Source organism: Lycorma delicatula, chromosome 4 (genome assembly GCF_047948215.1).
Source record: "Lycorma delicatula isolate Av1 chromosome 4, ASM4794821v1, whole genome shotgun sequence".
In the NCBI taxonomy this organism is placed as follows: Eukaryota; Metazoa; Arthropoda; class Insecta; order Hemiptera; family Fulgoridae; genus Lycorma; species Lycorma delicatula.
In genome coordinates, this window is record NC_134458.1 from 177814220 (window position 1) to 177838960 (window position 24741).

Below are 24741 nucleotides of genomic sequence, written 5' to 3' on the forward strand. Positions count from 1 at the left end.
GATCAAATAATAACTGGAGTATATAAAATACCTACCTTAAATGAAATCATTATAAACAAGAATTCTAATCATCCTTGGTCCCAAAAAATTAATATTTTTAAAAACTTGATAAATAGAGCAATAAAATACATAAACGATAAACAGGAATTGTATCATGAAATAAATAATAAAAAAATACAGCTATAAAAAATGAATATCATACGTCATTGATTGATAATATATATAAAAAAATATAATCCAGAATTTTTCAATAACACAAACATTACTACATTAATACCTGTAAATAAAAATAAAAATAGTGAAAATATTTATATAAAGTACTCTTATACAAATAAAATTATAGAAAACTTGATTGATGTATATAATGATAAAAAATATAAGCCTGCTTATAAACCTGATAATCATGTAATAAAACATTTAAAATATAATAATAAAAAAGTAAAAAATAAATATGATTCTTCCAGTATTTATAAAATAAAATGCAACAATTGCAAAAAGATATATATTGGTAAAACAAATAGGTCTTTAATGATAGATTTAATGAACATTTTAGATTATTTAAAAATAAAAAAAATAGGTTTCTCAAATGTAGCTGACCATTTAATAAATAATAATCATAATATAACTAATTTAGAAGTAATCGAAAAAGTAAATATTGAACATGAAAATAGTAATTAAAAATTAGAAATTTTAGAAAAATTGTGTATGCATATATATATGTAAATTCAGCCTTATAAATCTGCAAATAGAATTTGGTGGGGACATTCTTATAAAAATTACTTAAGTTGGCGCACAAAAATAAGATATTGATAAGTGAATAGTTATTGCAATACTTTTTCATTCTCCTGACTGAACAAATACTTGTTCAGAATTTTTAAATTTTATTTATAACAATTTTTACGAAATAAAAGTAAAAAGATAAAGTTTAATGTGTAAATGTAAACAGATGAAGAATTATTAAAATTATTACTGAAGATGGGCTTAGGCTCGAAGGCCCAAAAACGTTTTGAACATAAAAAAGTATAGGTAAGAGTGTTCTATGATTCTGTACTTTGCGGAGGCTGAAAAAATATATTATTTATATAATTAAAATATGGGTAGAAAAATCAGATGGGTTGATAAAGTGACAAATGAAGAGGTGTTGCGGAAAATAGATGAAGAAGGAAGCATTTTGAAAAATATAGCTAAAAGAAGAGACAGACTTATAGGGCACATATTAAGGCATCCTGAAATAGCTGCTTTAATATTGGAGGGACAGGTAGAAGGAAAAAATTGTGTAGGCAGGCAACGTTTGGAATATGTAAAACAAATAGTTAGGGATGTAGGATGTAGGGGGTATACCGAAATGAAACGACTAGCAAAGATAAGGAATCTTGGAGAGCTGCATCAAACCAGTCAAATGACTGAAGACAAAAAAAAAAGGGTAACCTACTAAATGTGCTGCTCAAATGAGTCAGTGACATTTAACGTAAAGTTGACAAGAAAGGAATCATTGTTTAAGGAAAAATAGAGGAAGAAATACCATGAATATTTCTGCAGAGACTTCTCAACAATGAGAATGTAGACTCTCACAAATAAGAACATACAACAGTCGATTCTTATGGAGTGAAAGTCTAGAGAGTCATGCTTATCGTATCAGTTTAATACACAAACATTTGTCAAATGAAATGCAAGAGCAACATTCTCACTGCCTTGGCTTGATATACGAGGAAGAAGAGTTACTGCAAGCTGTACTCAAAATTTCATGAGGAGACTGTTGGTCTTAAAATGAAAGATGTTGATGGTTGTGTGTAGCCATTTTGCCAGTTTTTACAACATTCCAAATGACAAAGGGATATGGAAATGTTGAATGCAGACTGGTACTTCTAATATTAAGCTGCGGTGTAACTGTTCACAAAGTGCAGGGTACAACTCTTTGATAGGGCAGTGTTAGACTTGGCAAGAAAAATTTTCCTGAGGGGCAGATTTATGTTGCTGTTAGTTGAGTTAAAACTTTAGAGGACATCGCCTTGTCTGATTTGGATACAAACAAGTTATTAAGTAGTCCACATGATGAGAAAGCTGTGACAGTAATGATGAGGTTGTGTAATCTATTCAATTTGTAGGTTTCATTATTGGGAGTAGACATTTGGACAAGGTTTGCAACTACCTGGTTAAAAAGTGTTTATAATAACTATAGAATATTATTTATTGTAAAATTATAATATTTAACTCACTTCATACAGAGTGATGTCTGTTGGGATAACAATTCCCATATATTCATCCTTGTATGAATATTTGTCTAAAATTGCAAAATTAGAATTTATTATTCCATAATATAAATACAAATATTTATATTATAATTTTTCAATTAGGGATAGTACACTTTTTCACCATTTTATATAAATATTAAATGTAGGTTTAATATTTATGTGGAGTTAGAGGAAAGTAACCAAGAAAAAAAGGAGTGATCATTTTAAGGAAGAAAAATAGAGAAAAAATGCCATGAATATTTCCACAGAGACTAAACAATGATAATATAGACTGTTATTAATATCTTAGTCATACAGGGAACAGAAAGTAACACTGTGCTGGTTCGAGTGTTCAGGAGTGTTGAGCCATTCGGTATATTTTGTATTTTTCGTAAGATTATCATTGGATTTGGTTAAAATTTATATGGGACCACTGCACATACTCTAAAAAAAAATATCAAAATTGGTTTACTGATGTCAGAGTTATTGTGTAACATATATATTGTGTGTGTGTTTATATATACACAATATACATACAAACACACACACACACACACACACACACACAGTCAAATTTAGAACCTTATCCTTTTTTGAAGGCAGTTAAAAATAGTGAACAAATTCACATTTATATGTTTGTGTGAATGTACTTCTATCAACAGGTTGCTTGAGCGCATTCTTAGAAGTTATTGTACTCCTTTCTGTTGTAAAATAATGGTGTACAATGCCTTTACTCTTAATTAAACAAGCAAAGTTAGATCCTTTTTAATTTAGATCTTTTGGAATCTTATATGTTTGTTTATAAAAAAGTATTGTCAAATGCATTTTCTGATTTTTATGAAATTTTGCACTTTGGTCATAACTATTGTAGCAATTTTTTTAACGAATTTTCCATTTTAAAATGATGATCACTATCTTTCTTAAATGGATAAGAAGGAGAGGAGCTGTAAGGGGAAAGACTAAACACATGGTTTCCCTTCCACTCCTGATGCAAATCTGACTGATCCAATGTGACCTTTCCTTAAGACAGTATTCAATGCTTACATCACAACTGACTGTAAGTCTTATTTTCATATATCATATCTATTTGTATATTAAACTGTCATACTATCTAATTTTTCTGGTTTCATTCACTTTTGTATAAGGGTGAATCCATTTGAAGTGACCCAAGGGTGGTTGCTTGCTCAATTCAAAAAAAATTGAAACTTACCCACTTGTTTCCTACATGTTTCAGGACCTTAAAACTATCTTTTTAAAATTTTTTATTTAAGCAGTTTACCTGTGGTGGCCATTTTTCTTACAGTGTGCACACCTATTTTTGTGGTTGTAAGGGTTTATGGAAAAAATCATAACTAAAAAACTATTGATTCTGGAAGGATGAAACAAAGAAATTTATTCATATTTTCTAAAGGTAAACAATTGGTTTGGTGGTTTATTTACCCATCTCTCTTCTTTCTATGAGAAAATTACCAATAAAGTTGAACATGAAAAACGATGAAATTTCATGTTTGGTAATTTTTTCAAGAGGCATGGATGGCATACACAGTTTGAATTATTTTTTATATGTAGGTATATGTTAGTTGTTTTACCATAAATAATATTAATGGTGATATACTTGCCCCTAAATTTTTATGAATTTTTGAAAACTAATTTAAAAAAAAAATTCAAATTTTGACTTCAAATAACTCTGATGGGGCTGGTGATAAAAATGTAAAATTTGCACAATTTACAGTGTTTTTGTAGATGTTTATGGCAAATAAAAAAGTTTGTTGTATATTGTACTAATAAAAAAATTATAACCTCTCAAAAATCATGAAAACCTGTTAAAAGTGATACCAGTTTAACTCGCTAAATAAGTGCTCCAAGGGGGTTTCTTGCCTTCTTGTCACTTGAATATTTTTATACTTATTACTATACTCATAGTTGAAATAGAGTTGTTTGAACCGTTCGACAACTGCTTGTTTGAATGGTTCATATTATAACAGGCACCTGAAGTCATTTCCAGTCGGAGAATTCATGTTGCAGCACACTCATTTATGCTTGTTACATCATTTATCTTTGCAGTTACAGACTGGTCAGTCTGACATTAGTCAGTGATCTGTTCACATCTTTACCGAGTGTCTCAAATTTCATCCTGTGTTTGGAAGTGTTTATTAAATAAATAAGTTTTACGTAATAATATTATATTTTCAGATTTTAAAATCAGTTAAATTTTTATGTTATTTTCAAGTAATTTCATATAAAACAGTGGAAGAACAATGTTCCATAGGAATTTATGTGAATGAAGAGTGTCATAAAACAGTGTATGCTACAGTGTCAAAAGAACTCATTAAAATTTATGAATTTATTGTTGAAAACCAACAACTTATTTTTTTATGTGTTAATTCAGATGTCATTAGTGTTTGTAAATATCAAGAAAAACTTTCAGCATATCAAATTAGATTGAAAATTGCACTTTGTACTTTATTTAGTTTTCATCTTTTTAATCTGGTTTCATTATATATCTCAGTTGTTTAAATTCTATTCAAAATGAGTTAGACCTATGTTCCTAGAACTACTAGAAGTGTTAGTTACATGTGAGCCTAGGTGTTTCCCTTGGAGTATTGTAAGGCTGAGGAATAAATTTATTCAAATTTCACCAATCATGACTTAGAAACAATAATCACCATGAATATATGTTATAAAAAGTTTGTGTTATTTTACAAACTGTTTTCCATTTTTTTTTTTTTTTTTTTTGTAGTGTGTTGGCACAGATCGTAACATTCCAGATTCAGTTCTTCGTGCTCGAGCAAGTATATTATATCAACTTCTTCAGTTCTACCATGGGAATTTTGAGAAGCTTATATCAAATCATTCATCAACCCATCAAGAATTATATGAAAAGCTTAGTAGCATTTTTGAAATTTATTTACCGATAATGATTTTTGCTGGTAACATATTCAGCACAATACCTGTACTTACTTTACCAAAGGTTTGTTATAAATTATTATGTAAGCTGTAATCCTTTTTTTTATACAAATTATTAAATTTTATAAAAATAAAATTGTATGTATGAATATAAATGTTATATATTAAATCATGTTATTGTTTGAAGTTTTCTTTTTTTTATTTAAGATGCTACCAATAATTTCAAAAATAATAAGAATCGTATTTAATGTAACAGTTGGGAAATTTCAATGTATCAAACATATTGCTAATTTAATAATTAGAATGAAAAGAAAAAAGGAAACAAAAACTTTTTGTTAATCTGAAAACTAAAAATCAGACTTGTATCATTTATTGAAGTTATTACATGAAGTGGTCATCTAAGAATACTTCATATCTTATTCAAATGTAGATCTGTGCATTTAATTAAAAAATTAAGTTCAAAATTAACTAAAAATATCCAAAAATAGATTGCAGCACAAGATAATTATCTAAACTTTTAACCAAAACTTATTCATTAATCATCATAAACACAAAAATCAATTACGGAAACACTACAAATGAGAAACTAGCATAATTAGATATGAGGTCTGTTCAGAATAACCGAACATTCTTCATTAAGCACCATTGGAGATATTTAGTGACAAGCGGTTGGCAGCATTGAGTTCCGCATAACCTCCTTTGTAACCACATGTTCTTGGATTGTTGATATCTTGTTTAGTGTTCGTGTTATTGTTATTTGAGTGCAACGTGTTTAAGTGTTAGTAGCAATTTTTGTAATGTGCGATTTTCAGGTGCAATGATACAACATAAAATTTTACGTGAAACTGGGGAAAACTTTCACAGAAAAATTTAAACTTTTGAAACAAGCTTACGGAGATGATGTTCTTGGTTGTACACAATGTTATAAATGGTTTTCAGGATTTAAAAGTGTTCGTCAGTCAATTGAAGATGACCCTCGACCAGGAAGGCCTTTGACTTAACTGATGACACCCACGTTCAGAAAATCAATGATGTGGTGCATGCAAATTGCCAACTGATTGCCAGAGAACTTGCAGAAGAGGTTGGTATCTCATTTGGATTACGCCATGATATTTTGACTGAAAAAATTGATCGTTCATCAAGTTCCAGCAAAGTTTGTTTTTGGTTTGATGTTCAAACAGCAGAAAGAACATCAAGTGGACATTTGTTGGCAACTTCTTGAACAAGCCAATGATGATGAAACATTCTTGCAAAGGATCATAATGGGAGATGAAAGCTGGGTTTATGGCTACGACATTGAAACAAAAGTTCAATCATCACAATGAATTGGCAGAGGATCTCCACACCCCAAGAAAGCACATCAGTCTTGATCCAGTGTCAAAGTAATGCTCTCTGTTTTTTCGATTTTAATGGAGTTGTGTATTTTGAATTTTTGCCTCAAGGTAAAACAGTAAATCCGTGTGTCTATCAAAGCGTTTTACAACAGTTATGTGAAAAAAATCCACAGAAAGAGACCAGAGTTATGGTGAGACAACTCGGGGTTCCTTCACCACAACAATGCACCTGCACGCTCAGCTTAGTCAATTCATCAGTTTTGTGCCAAAAATCAGATGATTGTCCTTCCTCAGCCTCCCTGTTCTCCAAATCTGGCTCCTTGTGATTTTTCCTTATTTCTGATATTAAAATCAGTGATGAAAGGACACCATTTTGAGACTGTTGATGATATTAAAGCAAATTCATCATGAACCCTAAAGGCCATTTAAGTGAAGCTATCCAGGACTGCTTAATGAAGTGGAAACACCGCTGGAAAAATATATGAATAGGGGAGGGGAGTACTTTGAAGGGGACAAGGACCAGTAATCTATAAAATTAATAATGAAGATTAAAAAAAAAAAAAGTTCGGTTATTTTCTGAACAGACCTTGTGCAGTAAAACTTATTTTCCATAAAGTTGTTCTTTATCTCTATCAATTGACATAATTATTCAGTAGATGATTTAAAAATCAAAAATATTCACAAAGTTCATCATTAACAAAGTAAATATAAAGAAAGTAATCATTAATATCAATGTTAATGATTATCTTTCAGTTTGCATGTAGGAAATATTTTCTGTTTCATAATAATTTTGTTCAATTTTTAAACTGATAGTACTGCTTCCAATATTTGCTGGATGTTAAGAAAGTGTCTTTCTCAGCCATTTCGCTTACCAACATGCAAAATTTCAGTTTAATATCATGACTCATTTTCTCGTACAATTTGATTTTTTTTCCCCTAAAACAGCTTAATCAGATTGAGTTTAGTCTGCTAAAGTAATAATTTCAACATATTGTGACTGTCATAATCCAATATTTTGTCATAATGGTACTTTTTGTAGAGGACATATTTAATCACATTAATTCATGGTGTTCAGTTTTTAACATATCTCCTGAGCAAAGAATATCTGCTATGTAGCCAAACAGCTCTTACAGTACGTACTATTTGTGTTTGGTGCTTTGAGTAATTTCATATCATGATAGTGAGTGTTATCAGTTACCAAAACTGAACAAGATGGATAATTTGGTATTAACTTTGTTTTCAGCAAATTGTTGTAGTTTGAAGCATTAATTTCTTCCACTATTCTCCTTGCTTTGGCCAGATTTAAAAATCAAAAATGCATTCAGAATTTTTCCTTCAGCATTGTTGGCATGTGTCAATAGCTTTCATCCTTTGAATACCGGCATTTTGTAACCGTTAATTGAGTCATTAATCCATCCATAACTTTTTTCATGTTGCGTAAAATGGGCCGACAGGCCACAAAGGTCAACTTAGGTCAACTTTTTGAACATAAGATTTCTGGATTTATTTAATTTTTGATGTAAATGTTCATTGTTGTTTATTTGGTTTGACTTTTTAAAACCAATCCTCATCCTAATCTGCAGTTTGAGCTTGGCTGAGGCATTTCAAAGGTAAGCATTAATGAGAAGGTACTGTCAAAATATTTAAAAAAAAAGTGTTGTTGATGAGTATTGAAAATTACTGTTTATAAATAGAAATGAAGACCTCAAATTAACAAAATGAAAACAAAGTGACTGGTTTCTTGATACCTTTGACATTCTTTTGCAGTAAATTATCCCCTCCACTGTATAATTAGCAAGCCAACACTACTTTACATCCCCAGGTAGAAGTATTGCGCTTCTAGTTGTAAATGCTTTCTATAATTTGATGAGTAATACACATATACAAATATGTTAAACTTCATATTATTATTCCTTTGTACTGTTAGACTATATTTTAAATTCTACATAAACCACCTAATACAGAATACTGAGGTAAGACATAAAAGACACTGACGCTTGAAATAAAAGTAATAAAATGAACAATGAACTGTGTTATTAAATAATGTTCATTACACTTCTGTAATGAACATTCCATGTAATGCATATTCATTTTTATTTTAGTAACTCAGTATATTGTTTATTTTTTAAAATTTTTATTTAATGTGGAGCTTAATAAAATGAATTCAATCATGACTGAGGATAGTGCTGCGATATTTTGTGAGAAAGTTTTAGTTGGAAAATAATTGGTAAAGTGATATTGTAAGTTTGTTGTAATTTCTAGTTTGAGTAAATATCATGATTAATCATTGATTTTATTTTAATTTTAGATGAATCCATTTTGTAAATGCATTTTTACATTATTAATGTATAAATAATAATTGTTTTAGAGTGGAAGTAGCATTTTCCTTGAAGCTAGTCAGATTCTTCAGTATTTCCAAAGGAAACCTGGTATTCTTGGTGGAATCATATTATATCAAAACAAGTAAGTAAAATTTACATATTTGTTAATTTTTTTTGTATGTAGCTTATTTTAATGCTTAACTAGATTTAATTTGAAATAGTAATTAATTTAATAATTGTTATGTAGCTGTAAATTTTTTTAGATTTAGGCTAAACTAAGGACCTAAATTAATATATGTGGTTGAAACTTTGTGTCCTACCATTAAATTAATAAGTCTGAGTATGTAGAATCCCAACTGAAAAAATTCCATGAAAGCCATACACCAACTATATGCTACAAATTAACCTTAGAACTATTGGTCTGCTAATTAAGGTGGAATTGGTACAATTTGAATACGCTGATGATTAAACTTTCATGGTAGAAAGAAGAAAAATATAAAAATAAGGGTTGTATGCAACTCTGCCATGTATGTAATTGATTTTTCTAAACGTTTTTAGAACATTCTTTGATAATGTAATCCATTGATTTAGCCCAAATCCAAATTTAGAGGCAACAACAAAACTGAAGGCCATAGAAACTTTAACAGCATTTTGAAGCAGATGATGACCTCCTAAGAAGACCTGACAGAGACAAAACTTGGATCTACTGCTACCAACTAGAAATCAGGAAAGCAAGTAAGGAAGGAATAATGCTATAGGTTCTCACCAAAACCAAAGAAATTTGTTCATTAGCATTGGCAGGAAAGAATTATATTGACACTCTTGGAATAAACAAAGATTAATCTTGTAACATTATATACCCAGGGTGACACTGTTAGCAGTGCAATGTATGCAGTTAGTTCTCTTATCTGCATCCTGCATCCTGTAATCAAGTTGAGACAATTGGACTATTTAGTACGGTTGTTATGTTGCAACTGGACAGTGCTTGATGGTACTGCCCATCCCAGCTTAGCAATTATCCAAGATCTGCATGTTAAGAGTATTCTACATCTGCCATAGACAGCAGACCTTGTCCATGGTAATTTTCATGTCTTTGGGCCACTCAAAGAGAGGTGGAGGCAAATCCTTCAGGTCTGATGTAAGAATGAAATAGGTAGTTTGATGTTCAGCTACACTCATCCAAAAACGTTTTCTAGAGGTATCTTTTTTCCTTAGAAGTGTTAGAACACTTAACTCACTATATGACTTTGTAAAAAAAATGACATAAGTGTAACCTTTTGTATTCAGTAAATTACAAGATAAAAGTTATTTAGATTTCAATTCAGCTCTTTCTTGTATTTATCACTCTAAAACTGAAGGTAGAGGTGTAAGAACCAAAAATGATTTTTTTCAACTTATTTTATTAAAAGGTTATAAGTTACAACTTTTAATTTATTGAGTATGCATATTTATCAATTCAATTAAACATTTATTCTATTGGAAATTTATTTATATGTTTTTTGTTTCCTGTTTATCTAAAATTTATTTATGTGTGTTTTTTCGTTTCCTGTTCATCTGAAATTCAAACTGAAAAAGATTATAAGATACAGAATTGGTCGTTATATTGATTTATACATGTAAAAACTTATATATGTAAAATACTTGTTTTACTATTCCATTTGATTTATAAAAATTCTTTACATATTAGTGAATATGAATCGCTTATGAAGAATGGAGACTACTAAAGAACTAAAAAGATAAGGGTTAGGCCAGAAAGGGATGAAGATATCATTGGTGCAAGGGACCTGTGCCACGTAGAACAACAGATGATGGTGAACTACTTATTACAAAGAAAAAGATGTTTCAGTTATGCATCATTATATATATATATATATATATATATATATATATATATATATATATATATATATCCTTAAACAATATGTAAATTAAAAATCATAATTACATCTACATATAACGTATATTGATTTAAGGCCTAGTCCTAAATGTATTAATTATAAACTATTTCTAAGTACTCAGTTATTTTAAAATATTATAAAATGTAATATTAATATTAACATTCTGTTTAGAGTTGTTGTGTCTCAGTTGAGCAGTGAATTAACCAAAACACTTGTGATCAGTGATCCGTATAGAATAAAGGTATGTTTTATGTTTGTTCAAATGAATTCTTAATTTTTTGAGATTATAACTTGTTTTGAAGAATCTTCATTTTCTACTAATTTATCAAAATAATTATATCTTTAAAATGCTTGTACGAGGTTCAGCTGATAAATTTTGCACATGTATGCATAGCATGGGAATAAAAAGAGATATTAGAATGAAATAAAAAAATGATGAATAAAAGTACATTACCTTAACTATAAAATGCAATATTTATTTTTCAGTATAATCCCTAATTACACATACACTTTTTTCAATGTGGGACAGTTTTTGCATTCTGTCACCAACAAATTCTGGCGGTCTTTCTCGGATCCAAGTGGTCACTGCTTCCTTCACCTCATCGTCAGTGGTGTAATGATTACCTTTAGGATCCCTCTTGAGATGAGGGAAGAAATGGAGCTAAATCTGGCAAGTATGGTGGCGGATGCAGAATAGGCTCAAACTTCAGCTTGCGAAGAGCCTCTGTAGTGGCATGCGCGGTACCCATCATGCACAGATTTTACGGTAACCCAGTTGCTCGATAATATAGCCTACTCATTCTTTAGATATGCCTAACTGAATAGCAATGCATTGCTGGGTGATTTGCCGGTCACTTTGAAATAAATCATCCATCTCCTTTTGATGTTTCTCGTCAGTCACAGAAACTGGTCATCTGCTGCAAGGTACATCCTCAATTGTCGCTTTATTAGCTTCACATTCACGAAATTTCAATACACCCACCTATTCACAGTACTCTTGTCAACAGTTTTACTACTGTAAACCACTCTTAAACGATGAAAAATATTTGTAGGATTCACATTTTCTGCTGTTAAAAATTCAATCACTGTGCACTGTTTTAATTGTGTTGACTTATTGGCCATACTTGACTCCACTTTCACTAGTACTGAAAACAAACCAGCAAATGGATTTCAAATCATTATTGCAGGTTTGTATTGGGTGATTTTAGCAATCATGTGCTGCCACGTCCAACTCGATAGTACCTTTTGTCTCCATGTAATACGCTAGTGTGCAAAATTTATCAGCCGAGCCCAGTATTTCATCCAGTTCTTGTTAAATAACATGTAATTATAATTTTGACAACAGTGATTTGTTTACCATACTGTATACAATCAGTTAACTAATTGTAAGAAGAGGGTTAGTAATTCATATTTTATGTTTGAGGTGTAAAATTTTGGCTTAAAATATTTAATTGCAATTATATTTAATGTATACCATACAAATGAAAATGTTAATATAAAATTTACTGCATATAACAAAGTGGAAAATGTGATCAGTATCAGTAAAAATAATACTAATATCTTAGTACTATAGTTTATTTATAATAAACTATGATGGTGATTCTGTAATCACTGAAATTTTTATTGAACTGCAGGTGCAGTTTCTGAACTGTGCCTTATTTATCCTAAAAGTGTGAATTCCATTTAGGGTTATTAAAAATGTACATGTTTTGAATAAACAACTACAAGGATTGAGTCTTTCCATGCATACATTCTCCTCAGATAATACTTTATATAACTTGTGTTATATATTATAAATAATTTTTGTTGTTGCTTTTATTAATCTTAATCCAAGAGGACATATAATAGACATTAATTTTGAGAGAATCCAAGAAGACATTTATTTTGATTATCTGAAAAATAATTCAGTTTATTAAGTAATTGGGACCTTAAAAAAGACAAAAGCTCTATGTAAATAAACATAAGCATATAAATCAATGATAATAAATTCATAAATTCAGTTACAGGCCTCTTGACTATTTGGCATATCCTGCAACTAGTTTTAGGTTATGCCACAGCAAGCAGGCAGTGTTAAATCATTTGATGAATTGAAATTAAATGGAAAGAAGTTTTTATGTTTATATTTAAAATGTTAGAATGAACTATGATGGTCATTGATCATTAAGAAATAAAAGTACGGAGAATTGCACCTAGTGTTCATAACTTTGGACTGGGTCTACAGGAACTAGTTCATTGAATGTGGCATTGGCTGTTTACATTTTACCTTTATTCACACTTTTTTCAGTTTCCAAATTGTTGCAAATGCATCAGGTTCTAAGGGATGCAGTTTACCTCTGACAGTGAAATAAAATGAAATCCAGAAAAATTAAATATATCGCAAATGAATTTTATAATATGATTTTCAAACAGAAAAAAACAGCATAATGGTGTCTAAAACCCCCCTCATAAAGGTAACATATACTGGTAAAGTTAAAATATTTAGTAAATAATCAGTAACTTTGTTATTTTGTAGTCATAGAGTGATTAAGCATGCAAAAGTTGAGGTTTTGATATCAAGGTGGCCAAAACAACTGAACAAATGACGGACAAGTCAAAGTAGGAAATGAAGATTTTGAGCTAAAATACTGAATTATTAATGTATAACTGGTAATTCTAGATGATGTTTATTTTTGTTGGCAATGGTTTTCATTTTAAACAAATTTTAATATTTTTTGAATTTAATTATGCATTTTTTTTTGCTATGAATTGCGTTAAAAGTGATTTGTTATTACTTAAAATTAGAACAGAGCCGATCGATCATTCAAGCATCCAGAATACTCCATAAAATTTTGCAATGAAATTGCAAGTATCAAGTCTTACTCTGTTAACTGATTTTCATTAGCTAGTTCATGTGTTTGTTGATAAAATTTATGTGTGGATGTGGTTATCAGACATTCCATTCCAGTGATATCATTTATCATCCTGCAAATGATATCACAGTACCAAGGATGAAAATGATAAATCTGTAAAAGATACTGTTTTGAGAACATTGACTGTAAAACACCTGTCTGTTTTATTCAGCCACTGTTACAAACAGTTTATTATCTTAGAAGACAGTGATATAAATGCAAAAAAAAACTTTATATTTAAATGCTTTGTAAATGGGACTCGTTTGTAGTTTTTTGGAATCTATATTAGCAATATTTTTATTGGTTGTGTTTTCATCTCTTTTTTAGATTTAAGTGATCACCAATCCTTAGATTGATGAGACATCAATTCATGAAATTGTTATAACAAGAGATTACATGTTGTGTTTTTGTACATCTGTATAAGAACCACATTGACAGAATAGTACTAGAGTAGGTTATGGAGTAGGCTACATGGAATAAATCAGGTGTATATGTAAATAGTGACTATCTGTATTATTTGTTTTCACATGTAGTAATATTTTTTATTATCATCTTCTGAATAAACTAATTTAATGTCTTTCATTATTTACTTCTGTTCAAAGAATTCTGTGTTTTTGTAGACATTATGAAAAAATGAAATATAAATTTAGATCTAGTTAGAAGACTACCATTCTGAAAAGTTTTATAGTTTGTTACAAAAGTTTAATACTTTAAATCTTAGTCATTCGTCATACACATTGTCCTAGTTTCTTGGGCTTTCTAAGGTATTAGTAAATTATCTTTTTGAATTTCATGTTCTTTGTAAGCAGACTTATAAGTTATTTGGTTCAGTATAAAGTATTACTTATTTTAATTACAATAAAAGATGTATTTAGATGTCTGGAAAATTAAACATGACTGTCATATTTAATTAACACATTAATATTTTATGATGAGGACTTTTGCACTTGAAAATATTTGAATTGATAGAAGGAAATCTACTAAAAAAAATAGCATCAGAAGTTTAAATATGAATAGGAAGTAACCATTATATTCTTCACATTGATGTGAAAATAAATCATCATAGTAAATTTACTGTTCCAAAAATTTTGCCAGCTCATTGATCAATGATGTTGAATAAGTACCTTTTATACCATATAACATCTCTGGAGCCATACTTTCCAGAGAGAGTATGTTCTGCCATACTCTCCTGATTCGGTATCAGCTGGTTTGTTTATTCTGAAATTCTCTCTAAAAAGAAAGTTATACAACCTTGCCAATGATGTCACTGCCTAATGTAAAACTAATATAAATAGTTTACTAAATATATTCTGGGAACTTTGTGGTCCCACCTCATATTTGTTATTTAAAATATTCAAATTAAAAAACTTAGATACGCATTTTTTTTCAGACCCCAGCTTCTACTGTTAAAACACCATTTCATTTACCATTCAGAGTTCAATTATTAAATGTTTTTTTGACATCTAAACAGCTCCAGGAACTTGTAAATCAATCACAACAAATGTCTTCGGCTTTGAATTCTGTTCCTCTTTGGCAAGCCAATGATGCAGCTACTAAAGTATGTATTGTTTATTAAAAAATATACTAAATAAATAAATTATCATTGCAAAATAAATTACTTTTTTATGATTTAAGAGTTATGTTTTGTAAAGTATGTGTTATTTTACATAATATAGTAGTTTTTAACTGCTTATCTTATTATCATAATTAATCATTTAAGAATCATTAATATCATGTACTATATGTTCATACGTTTGAACATAATTTTGTTCAAACATTAAACATATGTTTTTAATATTGGTACTGTTTACAACAGTGATTGTATTTTTAGGTAATGATAAGTTAATAATAGTGTTAATAAGTAATCATAATAGAAACAGAATAATATTGTGGCATAAAGGTGGTAATTTTATGTAAAGTATTTATATATATTTTTTGAGAAAATTATTAATTTCCTGGATCACAAACAAATAGCATACTGCCTTCATTTACATCATTATTTAGAAAGGGTACCAGTCTCTAGATATTTTTTGCTACATCCTATGTACATTGAAACTCCTTGGGGTCATTTTGTTGTTGGCTAATGAAGAAAAGTTTTCAAATTCTTTTATCATAAGAATTAAAAAAAAAATTCTTTATGGAACACTCATGGAAGGAATAAATAGGTATGAGTTACATTGGCACTCATTATCATCAATGTATGTGAAATCAGTAATAGAAGATTTAATAATTAGAATTTGAAATATAAAGTACTTCTTTAACAATGAATATAGAACTGGTAGTATATTCATTATAATACAAGAATACCTCACTTTTTAGTTACCAAAAATAACAAATGTATATGGTAAGAGTTTATCTCAGTTTTATATATTATACTTACTTAATACCATAACTCAGAAATAAATAAAATATTGATAGATATTTCTGGGTTAAAAACCCCCTCAAAGAAGTACTAATTCTAGCAACTAACTATCAAAACATGAAGCAGAGTAACAACAACATACAATAGTATCCACAAAACTCAAATTCTTGTCATGTAATTAAAAAAAAATGCATTGACTACCAAGTATGTCAAACAGAATTGAAAAAGAGAAAATTATGGAATTTAATAGGCATGTTATCTAATTGATTTATATTATTACAAATTAGGTAATTAGTAATAAAAAAAATTCCTTTCAGCATGCTGGAAGGCAGGGTAGATTTAACCAGTGCTAAGTAGGGGATAAAAAAAAATTCCACCTTAAAGTTAAGAAAAACTTCAAATTTACTCAATACGACAATGGTTGCATTTGAAAAACCATTTCACATGTTTAGCATATGACAAGCCCCATCTTACAATTTCAGCAACATTTTGGTTATCCTTTGCTGTAAGGGTTGGTCATATCAAAAATTGTTTCAGACAAGTTTTAGGTAATGTTTAGAGGACTAACAACCACTTTAAACCGATTCAATACTGTGCCTATTAAAGAAAGGTATGTTTCTTTTTTGCCTTCAAAACCCAGTTTTTTCAACCCCCTGGGCCAATGGTTGGTGATATAAAAAAAAATTTACTTAGGTAAGTTTTAGGTCCTTATCCAAAAAATAGTAGGAACTTTAAATGAATTTGATATTTTACTTAATAAGAAAGTTATAGTTATATTTTGTTTTTTCGAAAAGCCCCCTCCCCCATTTCCACTCCCGTGGTATGATTTTGGTCATTAATGAACTTGATCAAGATTTTGGGACAAGTTATTTTTAAGGAACAATTTGAAAGTGATTGGCGCAAAATTACGGCAGTTTATCATGTCCACAAGAAAGTGAAATGTATATAAACCTTTATATAAGTTTATATAGCATATATAAACTTTTGAGCTGACATTGGTTTTGGGGGTCTGGGGGATGTGAAACATAAAGATATGTTGAAATTTTCCAGAAGTCGAATTATGGTACCCTTTACAATAGGTCGCTTTCTTATGAAATCTACCTAAAAGAAAGGGTTAAGTTATCCCATGAAATTGATGTTCACAGCTGAACTTTACAATTATCCCTAGATATTCTTGCCACCATTCACAAGAAACAGAAAATGAGTACAAAAATAGTTTCTTACTATAATTTTTTTGTGTTTTTCTTAAAAAATTAAAAAAAAAATGACTTCTGCTCAGAAGTGTTAGTTAACTATGGTTTAAAATGACATTAATGCCAACTGTTATTAATATATCAGGATGAGTGTCTGTCCACATTAATGATAAATTAATAAATAGATGGTTTCAGATTAATTTTAACTGATAATAGTTATAAATATCAATATTATAGAAATGATTTTGTTCAGTTAAGTTCAAGAGATGTAATTGTGACATGTTATTAGAGGTTAATTCTTTTAAGAATATTTTACTAGTATTTAGTTTTAAAAAAATCCATATTTTCCTTTTTTGTAGCAAAATCAAACACAACCAACACCAATTTTACCTACAAGTATGTCAATGAAACGTGATATGTCAAGGATTTTTACTGTACTCGAAGAAGAAGATGATGATGGTGGTGGTGGAGGTGGCGATGGTGGTGGTGGCGATGGTGGAGGGGGAGGAAAGAATAACATTGATTTTCAAATGAAAACTACACAGAAATATCCAAGTATTCAGTCAGCAGCAACATCAACAAATATAGATTCAAAAGCAGTTCCAGATGTAGTAAGGGATGCAATGCATGCACGATGGATATCTAGGTTACAGTCCATGACGCCAGCCAGTTTTGTTATACCAGAAATAAATGATAGATTATTTCCTAATTTAACTACTGATAATATACCGAATAGAATTGGTGGAACTTTTAATCTTATGCCAATTAGGTATGTTGTTTATTTTTAAATTTACGTTTTGGTTTTAGATTAAGCGTTTCTTTGCTATCATTATGTTTACTTATATAATATTAATTACAGATGAAAGTAATAATTTAGATTTTGAGGCTGTTTCATTAATGTTTATTGATAATGAAATTATATTTTGTTAATTATACATAATTTCTTACCAGTTTTTTTCCTAGTTTCAAACCTTTTTGTTTTTCCTCAAAAAAACTGATTTAAAAAAATGGTTATTTTTTTGAAGAGATTGTTGTTTTTTTAATGCCAATTTTCCTGAAAAATTATTGTTATGTTTATGAAAGTTTATTAATTATCTTAATTATGACTGAAATTAATTTGATAAAATGAGTAATTATGATTAATGTAAAAGGTAATGTAAAAATGCCAAATTATAAATACACAGTTCACAACACAGTAACAAAAATCTTGTATTAAAATGTTGAGATCAATATTACAGAGAGATTCACTAATTGAGTCAGGAAACTTAAAAATGAGGTATTATTAAAATAGTAATTATCCATAAAACTGCATTTAAATTAAAAGGTATATGGGTGAAAACTTCATATTAAAAAGTGTTTGTATTCAAAGTACAGTAGAAATTAAATGATTAAGAAACTTTGGAATGCAAAGCATTGTAAGAAGGAAGGTATAAAATACTAGGTCTATTAAGAAAATAACCAAACATTTTTAATTACATGCTTATAGAAATATTTAGTGCTGTGTGGTTGGCAGCATTGTGTTCAGCATAACCTCCTCTGTAACCAAATTTTCTTGGATTGTTGATATCTTGTTTAGTGTTCGTGTTATTGTTATTTGAGTGCAACGTGTTTAAGTGTTAGTAGCAATTTTTGTAATGTGCGATTTTCAGGTGCAATGATACAACATAAAATTTTACGTGAAACTGGGGAAAACTTTCACAGAAAAATTTAAACTTTTGAAACAAGCTTACGGAGATGATGTTCTTGGTTGTACACAATGTTATAAATGGTTTTCAGGATTTAAAAGTGTTCGTCAGTCAATTGAAGATGACCCTCGACCAGGAAGGCCTTTGACTTAACTGATGACACCCACGTTCAGAAAATTAATGTTCTGGGGCATTCAAATTGCTAATTGACTGCCAGAGAACTTGCAGAAGAGGTTAGCATCTCAATCGGATCATGCCATGACATTTTGACCAAAAAATTGATCATGCATCAAGTTGCAGCAAAGTTTGTTTCTTGTTTGATGTCCAAGCAGCAGAAAGAACATCGAGTGGGCGTTTGTTGGCAACTTCTTGAACAAGTCAAGGACAATGAAACATTTATGCAAAGGATCATAATGGGAAATGAAAGCTGGGTTTTGGTTTGAGACAAAAGTTCAGTCATCATAATGGATTGACAAAGGATCTCCACGCCCCAAGAAAGCACATCATTCTCGATCGAATGTCAAAGTAATGTTTGCTGTTTTTTTTTCAATTTTAATGGAATTGTGCATTTTGAATTGTGCCTCAAAGTAAAATGGTAAACCATACATACGATCAAGGCATTTTACAATAGTTATGTGAAAAAATCCGCAAAAAGAGACCAGAGTTGTGGTGAGACAACTCATGGTTCCTTCACAGTGACAATGCACCTGCACACTCAGCTCGGTCAGTTCATCAGTTTTGTGCCAAAAATCAGATGACTGTCCTTTTTCAGCCTCCCTACTCACCAGACCTGGCTCCTTGAGATTTTTTTCTTATTTCTGAAATTAAAATCAGTGATAAAAGGATGCCGTTTTGAGACTATTGATGACATTAAAGGAAATTCATCACAGACCTTAAAGGCCATTTCAAATGAAGCTATCCAGAAGTGGAAACACTACTGGTAAAAATATCTGAATAATGGAGGAGAGTACTTTGAAGGGGACAAGGACCAATAATCTGTAAAATTAATAATAAAGATTAAAAAAATAAAATTTGATTATTTTCTGATCAGTCATTGTATGTACACTTATAGAAGATCAAGTGAATAGACAAAAAAAAGCTTTTCTTTTGCTATCTATCAATAACTTTTTTTTTAGTAAATTAAGTAACAACCTCTTGTTTTTTAAGTGATTATAGTCATGCATGTTCTTATGATTTATATAATTATTAAAAATAAAGTTAATATTAATTTTTTTCTATTAATAATTTATTTATTTCATGCTTGATTAAGTACTTGTAAAGATTAATCTATTCTCACTCTTTTAGTGAATGAAAACAGCATGTTAATAATTCATGATATTAAAAAATTAAATAATAAAGAGTTAAGATCAACGTAATACTTACAAGTACATCAGTGTTGTACCACTTGCTATAAATGTACTCTACTTAATATTAGCTTGCCTTGATAAAAGAGTTTAAGACTAAATGATTTTTGTAATTTTTATTTTATTGAAGTTGTGTTGTATTTTATATGTATTTTTTGTGTGTAATGTATTTTATATAATTAACTATTATTTATTTTTTTGTGTTTTCTAGATATTATAGTTTAGGGCTCCCTCAAGTTAAAGATGAGTGGTGTAATAGAGAAGATTCTACATCACACAATTCATGTGAATTAATTAGGCCATATTATAACAGTATTTCCGATCCAGTTAATCCATTATTCCGTTCCAATGGATTGCCTGCCTCAAAATCATTATATCATGATAGACTGACAGATCACTACAGGCATTTTGATGCGTTATTTATTAAGAAAACGAATAAATGTGAGTGGAAATTTTTATGATGTAATTTTTTAAACTATTTTAATGATTTTTAATATGCATTCACCGCATATTAAAACGGATCAAATACACTATTTTTTAGATGTGTTTTCTTTAATACTGACGTTTACACTCAAGCGCTGTATTAAATATTGTGGTCGGAGCATAAGCCTCATTTGTGCACCGCATTTCATTTACGTACTAAATGATAATCAGATCCTATTCATTTCCCATCCGGAAATAATACTTTGTATCTATCTAATTTATAAATAAATCAACTAATCACAGCACAGCTTATGTATAGTTTTTTTGCTTTGTTTAGCAGTCGGTTAGTTTATACACTGTAGTTGTTAGATAAGTTAAAATGGTGGAACTTTTTTCTACAGTAAAATATAAATAGTGAAACTTACTTATTCCATTTATCCAGAAATAATGTTAAATATTGCTGTTTTACATCAAATTAAAAGTAAAATAACGGTCCATTAAAAAAATTGGTTTAAAAACTAACAAGTGCACAGATCAGATATTTAATGAATTTTTATCACATAGACACTAATTTGTTAGTCATATATCATTTTAATTTTTTTATTAACAATAATTTTATTTGAAAACATTATTATTTAATATGTTGTAGCGACAGCTTATTTGTTAAAGATGATTTAGTAAGTGTAATAGATAACTTGAATTAATTTGGTTGATTATAGAGAATTAACTCATTAAGATAGGTAAATAAAATTATATAATATGACTAGTTTATTTGTAAATACTAGAATACTATTAGATTATTATATATATTTTTTTACTAATATTAATACAGTTAACTCCTCATAATCTATGAGGTGTGGCTTTTAAATAAAGACTAATGCTGTAAAATATTTTATTTTAAATTTATACATATTTAGTTATTATGCCTTTCAATATACACCTTGCCTCTATCCCTACAATGCTCTATGTGAATTTTCCATTGTTTGAAACAGTGCTAGAAGTCTTCTTCTTTGAGTTCTTTCAATGACACCTGCCGCTCTTTCTTTCACAGCTTCAATGATCTGAAATCTTGTTCCTTTTAATGCAGATTTGACCTTGGGGAACAGATAAAAGTCACATGGTGCCAGGTCAGGCGAATAAGGTAGATGGTCTAACACTGGGATGTTATACTTGGCTATAAAATTCTTGACAGACAATGCAGTGTGAGCTGGTGCATTGCCCTAATGAAGACCTGTCAGGACTGTTCTCATGAGTTGTTCTTCCACAATTCAGGTCGTTTTTTTCTTATTTTTTCATGGAGTTGAGCAAGGACCTTGAATAAAAACAAGAATAGTTAACTGATGATAAGATTGGATCAGATTATCAATTTTTTCAATATTTTTATCTGTTTTTGACATGGAAGGGCAACCCAGGTGAACATCATCTTCAACGTCTTCTTGGCCATCTTGGAAATACTTAAACCACTCAAAAACCCATGCACGTGATAAACATTCATTACCATATACAGGGACATTCACGGGAACCGGATGATTTTTAAGTGGGTTGTACTCGGGCGTTCGTGGTGGGAGGGGCACATGGCTGGTGTCTGACGTTTCCTTTGTTCATAGCATTTACATTTTAGTTGTTGAGATGGAGCCGTGGACGCTAGACCAACGCCTGTACGCATATGACAGTTTTGTGCGAAATGACGAATCCGTAACTGTTGTTCAACAAGATTTCCGCCGTCAGTTTAATATCCATCGTAATGCAAGTGTCCCTTCTCGTAACACAATATTGTGATGGGTAAACAACCTTCGAACAAGTGGTTCAATATTGAAGAAAAAACCACCGGGTCCCCGACGAACTGCTAGCACTCCGGAGAACTTCGAACGAGTAAGGGAAGCCATTGTCAGAAGCCCACGCTGCTCTATTCAGAGCCATTCAGCAGCGCTTCAAATGAGCACAAGTACGGTAAGACAAATTCTGCATACAGACCTGCATTTCCATCCTTACAAGATAGCCGTCGTGCAGCAGTTAAACGAGCAAGATTTCTTGCAGCAAATTACAATTTTGTCGACAAATGCTTACCATTTTTGAAGAAAATGAAAATTTGTTATTGTTAATGAGTGACGAAGCCCATTTTCATCTGAATGGCTTCGCCAACAAACAGAATTGCCGGAATTGGGCAGAAAGAAACCCACATCAGCTTCATAGCCCAAAGGTAACCACTTCATAGCCCAAAGGTAACTGTCTGATGTGCGATGGGAAAGGTCAGTGTTATTGGACCATATTTTTTTGAAGAAAATGACGCTGCCGTAACTGTAACAGCTGATCGTTACATTGCGATGTTGAATACGTTTTTCATCCCTGAGTTACGAAACCGGGGAATCGATTTTCAAAATGTGTTATTCCAGCAGGATGGAGCTACAGCGCACACAGCGAGGGCAACGATGGCTGTTCTCCGTAACTTGTTTCTGGGACGGATCATTTCCAGATTCGGCGACATTCCTTGCCCCCCTTGGTCACCCTACTTGAGTAGTTGTGATTTTTTTCTGTCGGGGTTTCTGAAATCGCATGTGTACGGCAATAAACCGCGTACATTGGAGGACCTAAAGATCGCAATTCGTCATCACGTCACCCAGATTGATGTAGACATGCTGCAAAGAATTGAGGCCAGTTACCGTGAAAGGCTACAACAATGTATTGCCCAAAATGGACATCACTTGCTGGACATAATTTTTTGTTCATGAGTGTAAGTAACAAATGCTTTGATTTAACAAGTGTTTCAGTACCAATAAAATTTTTTTAAAGTAAATATTCAATTTTTTATGATCATTTTAAAAACATCCGGTTCCCAAGAATGACCCTGTACTTTTTTTTAATAAAAGATAAGTTTCAGTAGCAATTTTTCCAAGTTTCATATGAATTTCATGACAGTTCTGTGCTCTAATAAAACATTTATCATTCTTTTGGCAAAACAAAAAAAAAGCAGTCATTATCCAAACGAAGGCCACAGCCAGACTAATATGTCTATAGAAACTGGATTGGCAACAATTGAAAAAGAAGGCTTCACACTACACAGCTAGCTGTTGGTCATATGAATTTGGTGCATGCGCAGTTCTTCTATAGCAGCATTAGTCTTGTTATTTAATAGCCACACCTTGTATGATAACATGGTAATAAGGTAGAAGAGGATAAACTAAAATTTAAAAAAAAGTTTAATTAATCCTAATTCAGTTTTTAAATTATAAAAAACAAAAAAGTGGTAAGAGGTATTAAAAAAGGATAATTTATTTATAAAAAATCTACTATATTCTTCTTACTTTGATTTAGCCATTAATTAATTTAATTCGAGGTGTGTTTTTAAGTAAGTACCATTTTGATATATGTTGACTGCAGCAAAGCTATTGCTGTTTCGCACATATGCACTGAGTAACTACATCTGTTGGCTTGCTATAGACACCTATAGATTGGCAATCTATAGACACCTATGATTGTTACTCTTTATTTACAGTTTCCTGTGTGTGTTTAAAATGCCTGTGACTGTGGATAGTGCTGCCAGTTGTGAAATACATGCTGTAATTTGTTTTTAAATACAAAAGGTACGAAAGCAACCGAATTTCATTGATAGATTAGTGAAGTGTACAAGAATAACGCGATGTTCAATGGAATGATGAGAAAATGGATTAGGGCATTTAAAGAGGGCTGTACACAAACTTATTGATAGCCATCTGTCATTACTGATTACCTGGTGTCAAGAGTTTAAAGTCTGTGATAGTAGATGGTTTACTCATTTTTACTATGTAAATGAATTTCCTTTAATTTCATGAATTGTTTTCTATGAAATTGTGTACGTCCACTTATATTATCAGAAGTTATTTTCATGCTCAGTACCAAAATTGCACACCGAGTTGGACTAAAATAAAGGTCATTTCATGGAATGGAGACACTCAACATCTCCCAAGAAAGTGAGGTACAAGCAAACAATGTCAGCCTGGAAAATCACTATATTTTGCGATAGACAGGTGGCCTTTGCTTGTTGATTTTTTGCCTTGGGGTGAACGATAAATGCAGAGACATATGTGAGACCTTGACTAAACTGTATCACGCAATCCAGAACAGAAGGCATGGGATACTCAGTATGGGATTCGTGCTG

General features: G+C 30.5%; 1 protein-coding gene across 4 annotated transcripts in view; it reads left to right on the forward strand.

The window, feature by feature from the left end:
- The window catches only part of HPS4 (Hermansky-Pudlak syndrome 4 protein), a 122852-nt gene that overhangs the window by 56688 nt on the left and 41423 nt on the right, over positions 1 to 24741 (forward strand). For all 4 annotated transcript variants that reach the window (XM_075364760.1, XM_075364761.1, XM_075364762.1 and 1 more), the window contains 6 exons: positions 4972 to 5202; positions 8841 to 8935; positions 10863 to 10932; positions 14970 to 15137; positions 17494 to 17903; positions 20395 to 20624. In XM_075364760.1, coding sequence (XP_075220875.1) covers positions 4972 to 5202; positions 8841 to 8935; positions 10863 to 10932; positions 14970 to 15137; positions 17494 to 17903; positions 20395 to 20624 — 1204 coding nt within the window. The remainder of the gene's footprint in view (positions 1 to 4971; positions 5203 to 8840; positions 8936 to 10862; positions 10933 to 14969; positions 15138 to 17493; positions 17904 to 20394; positions 20625 to 24741) is intronic.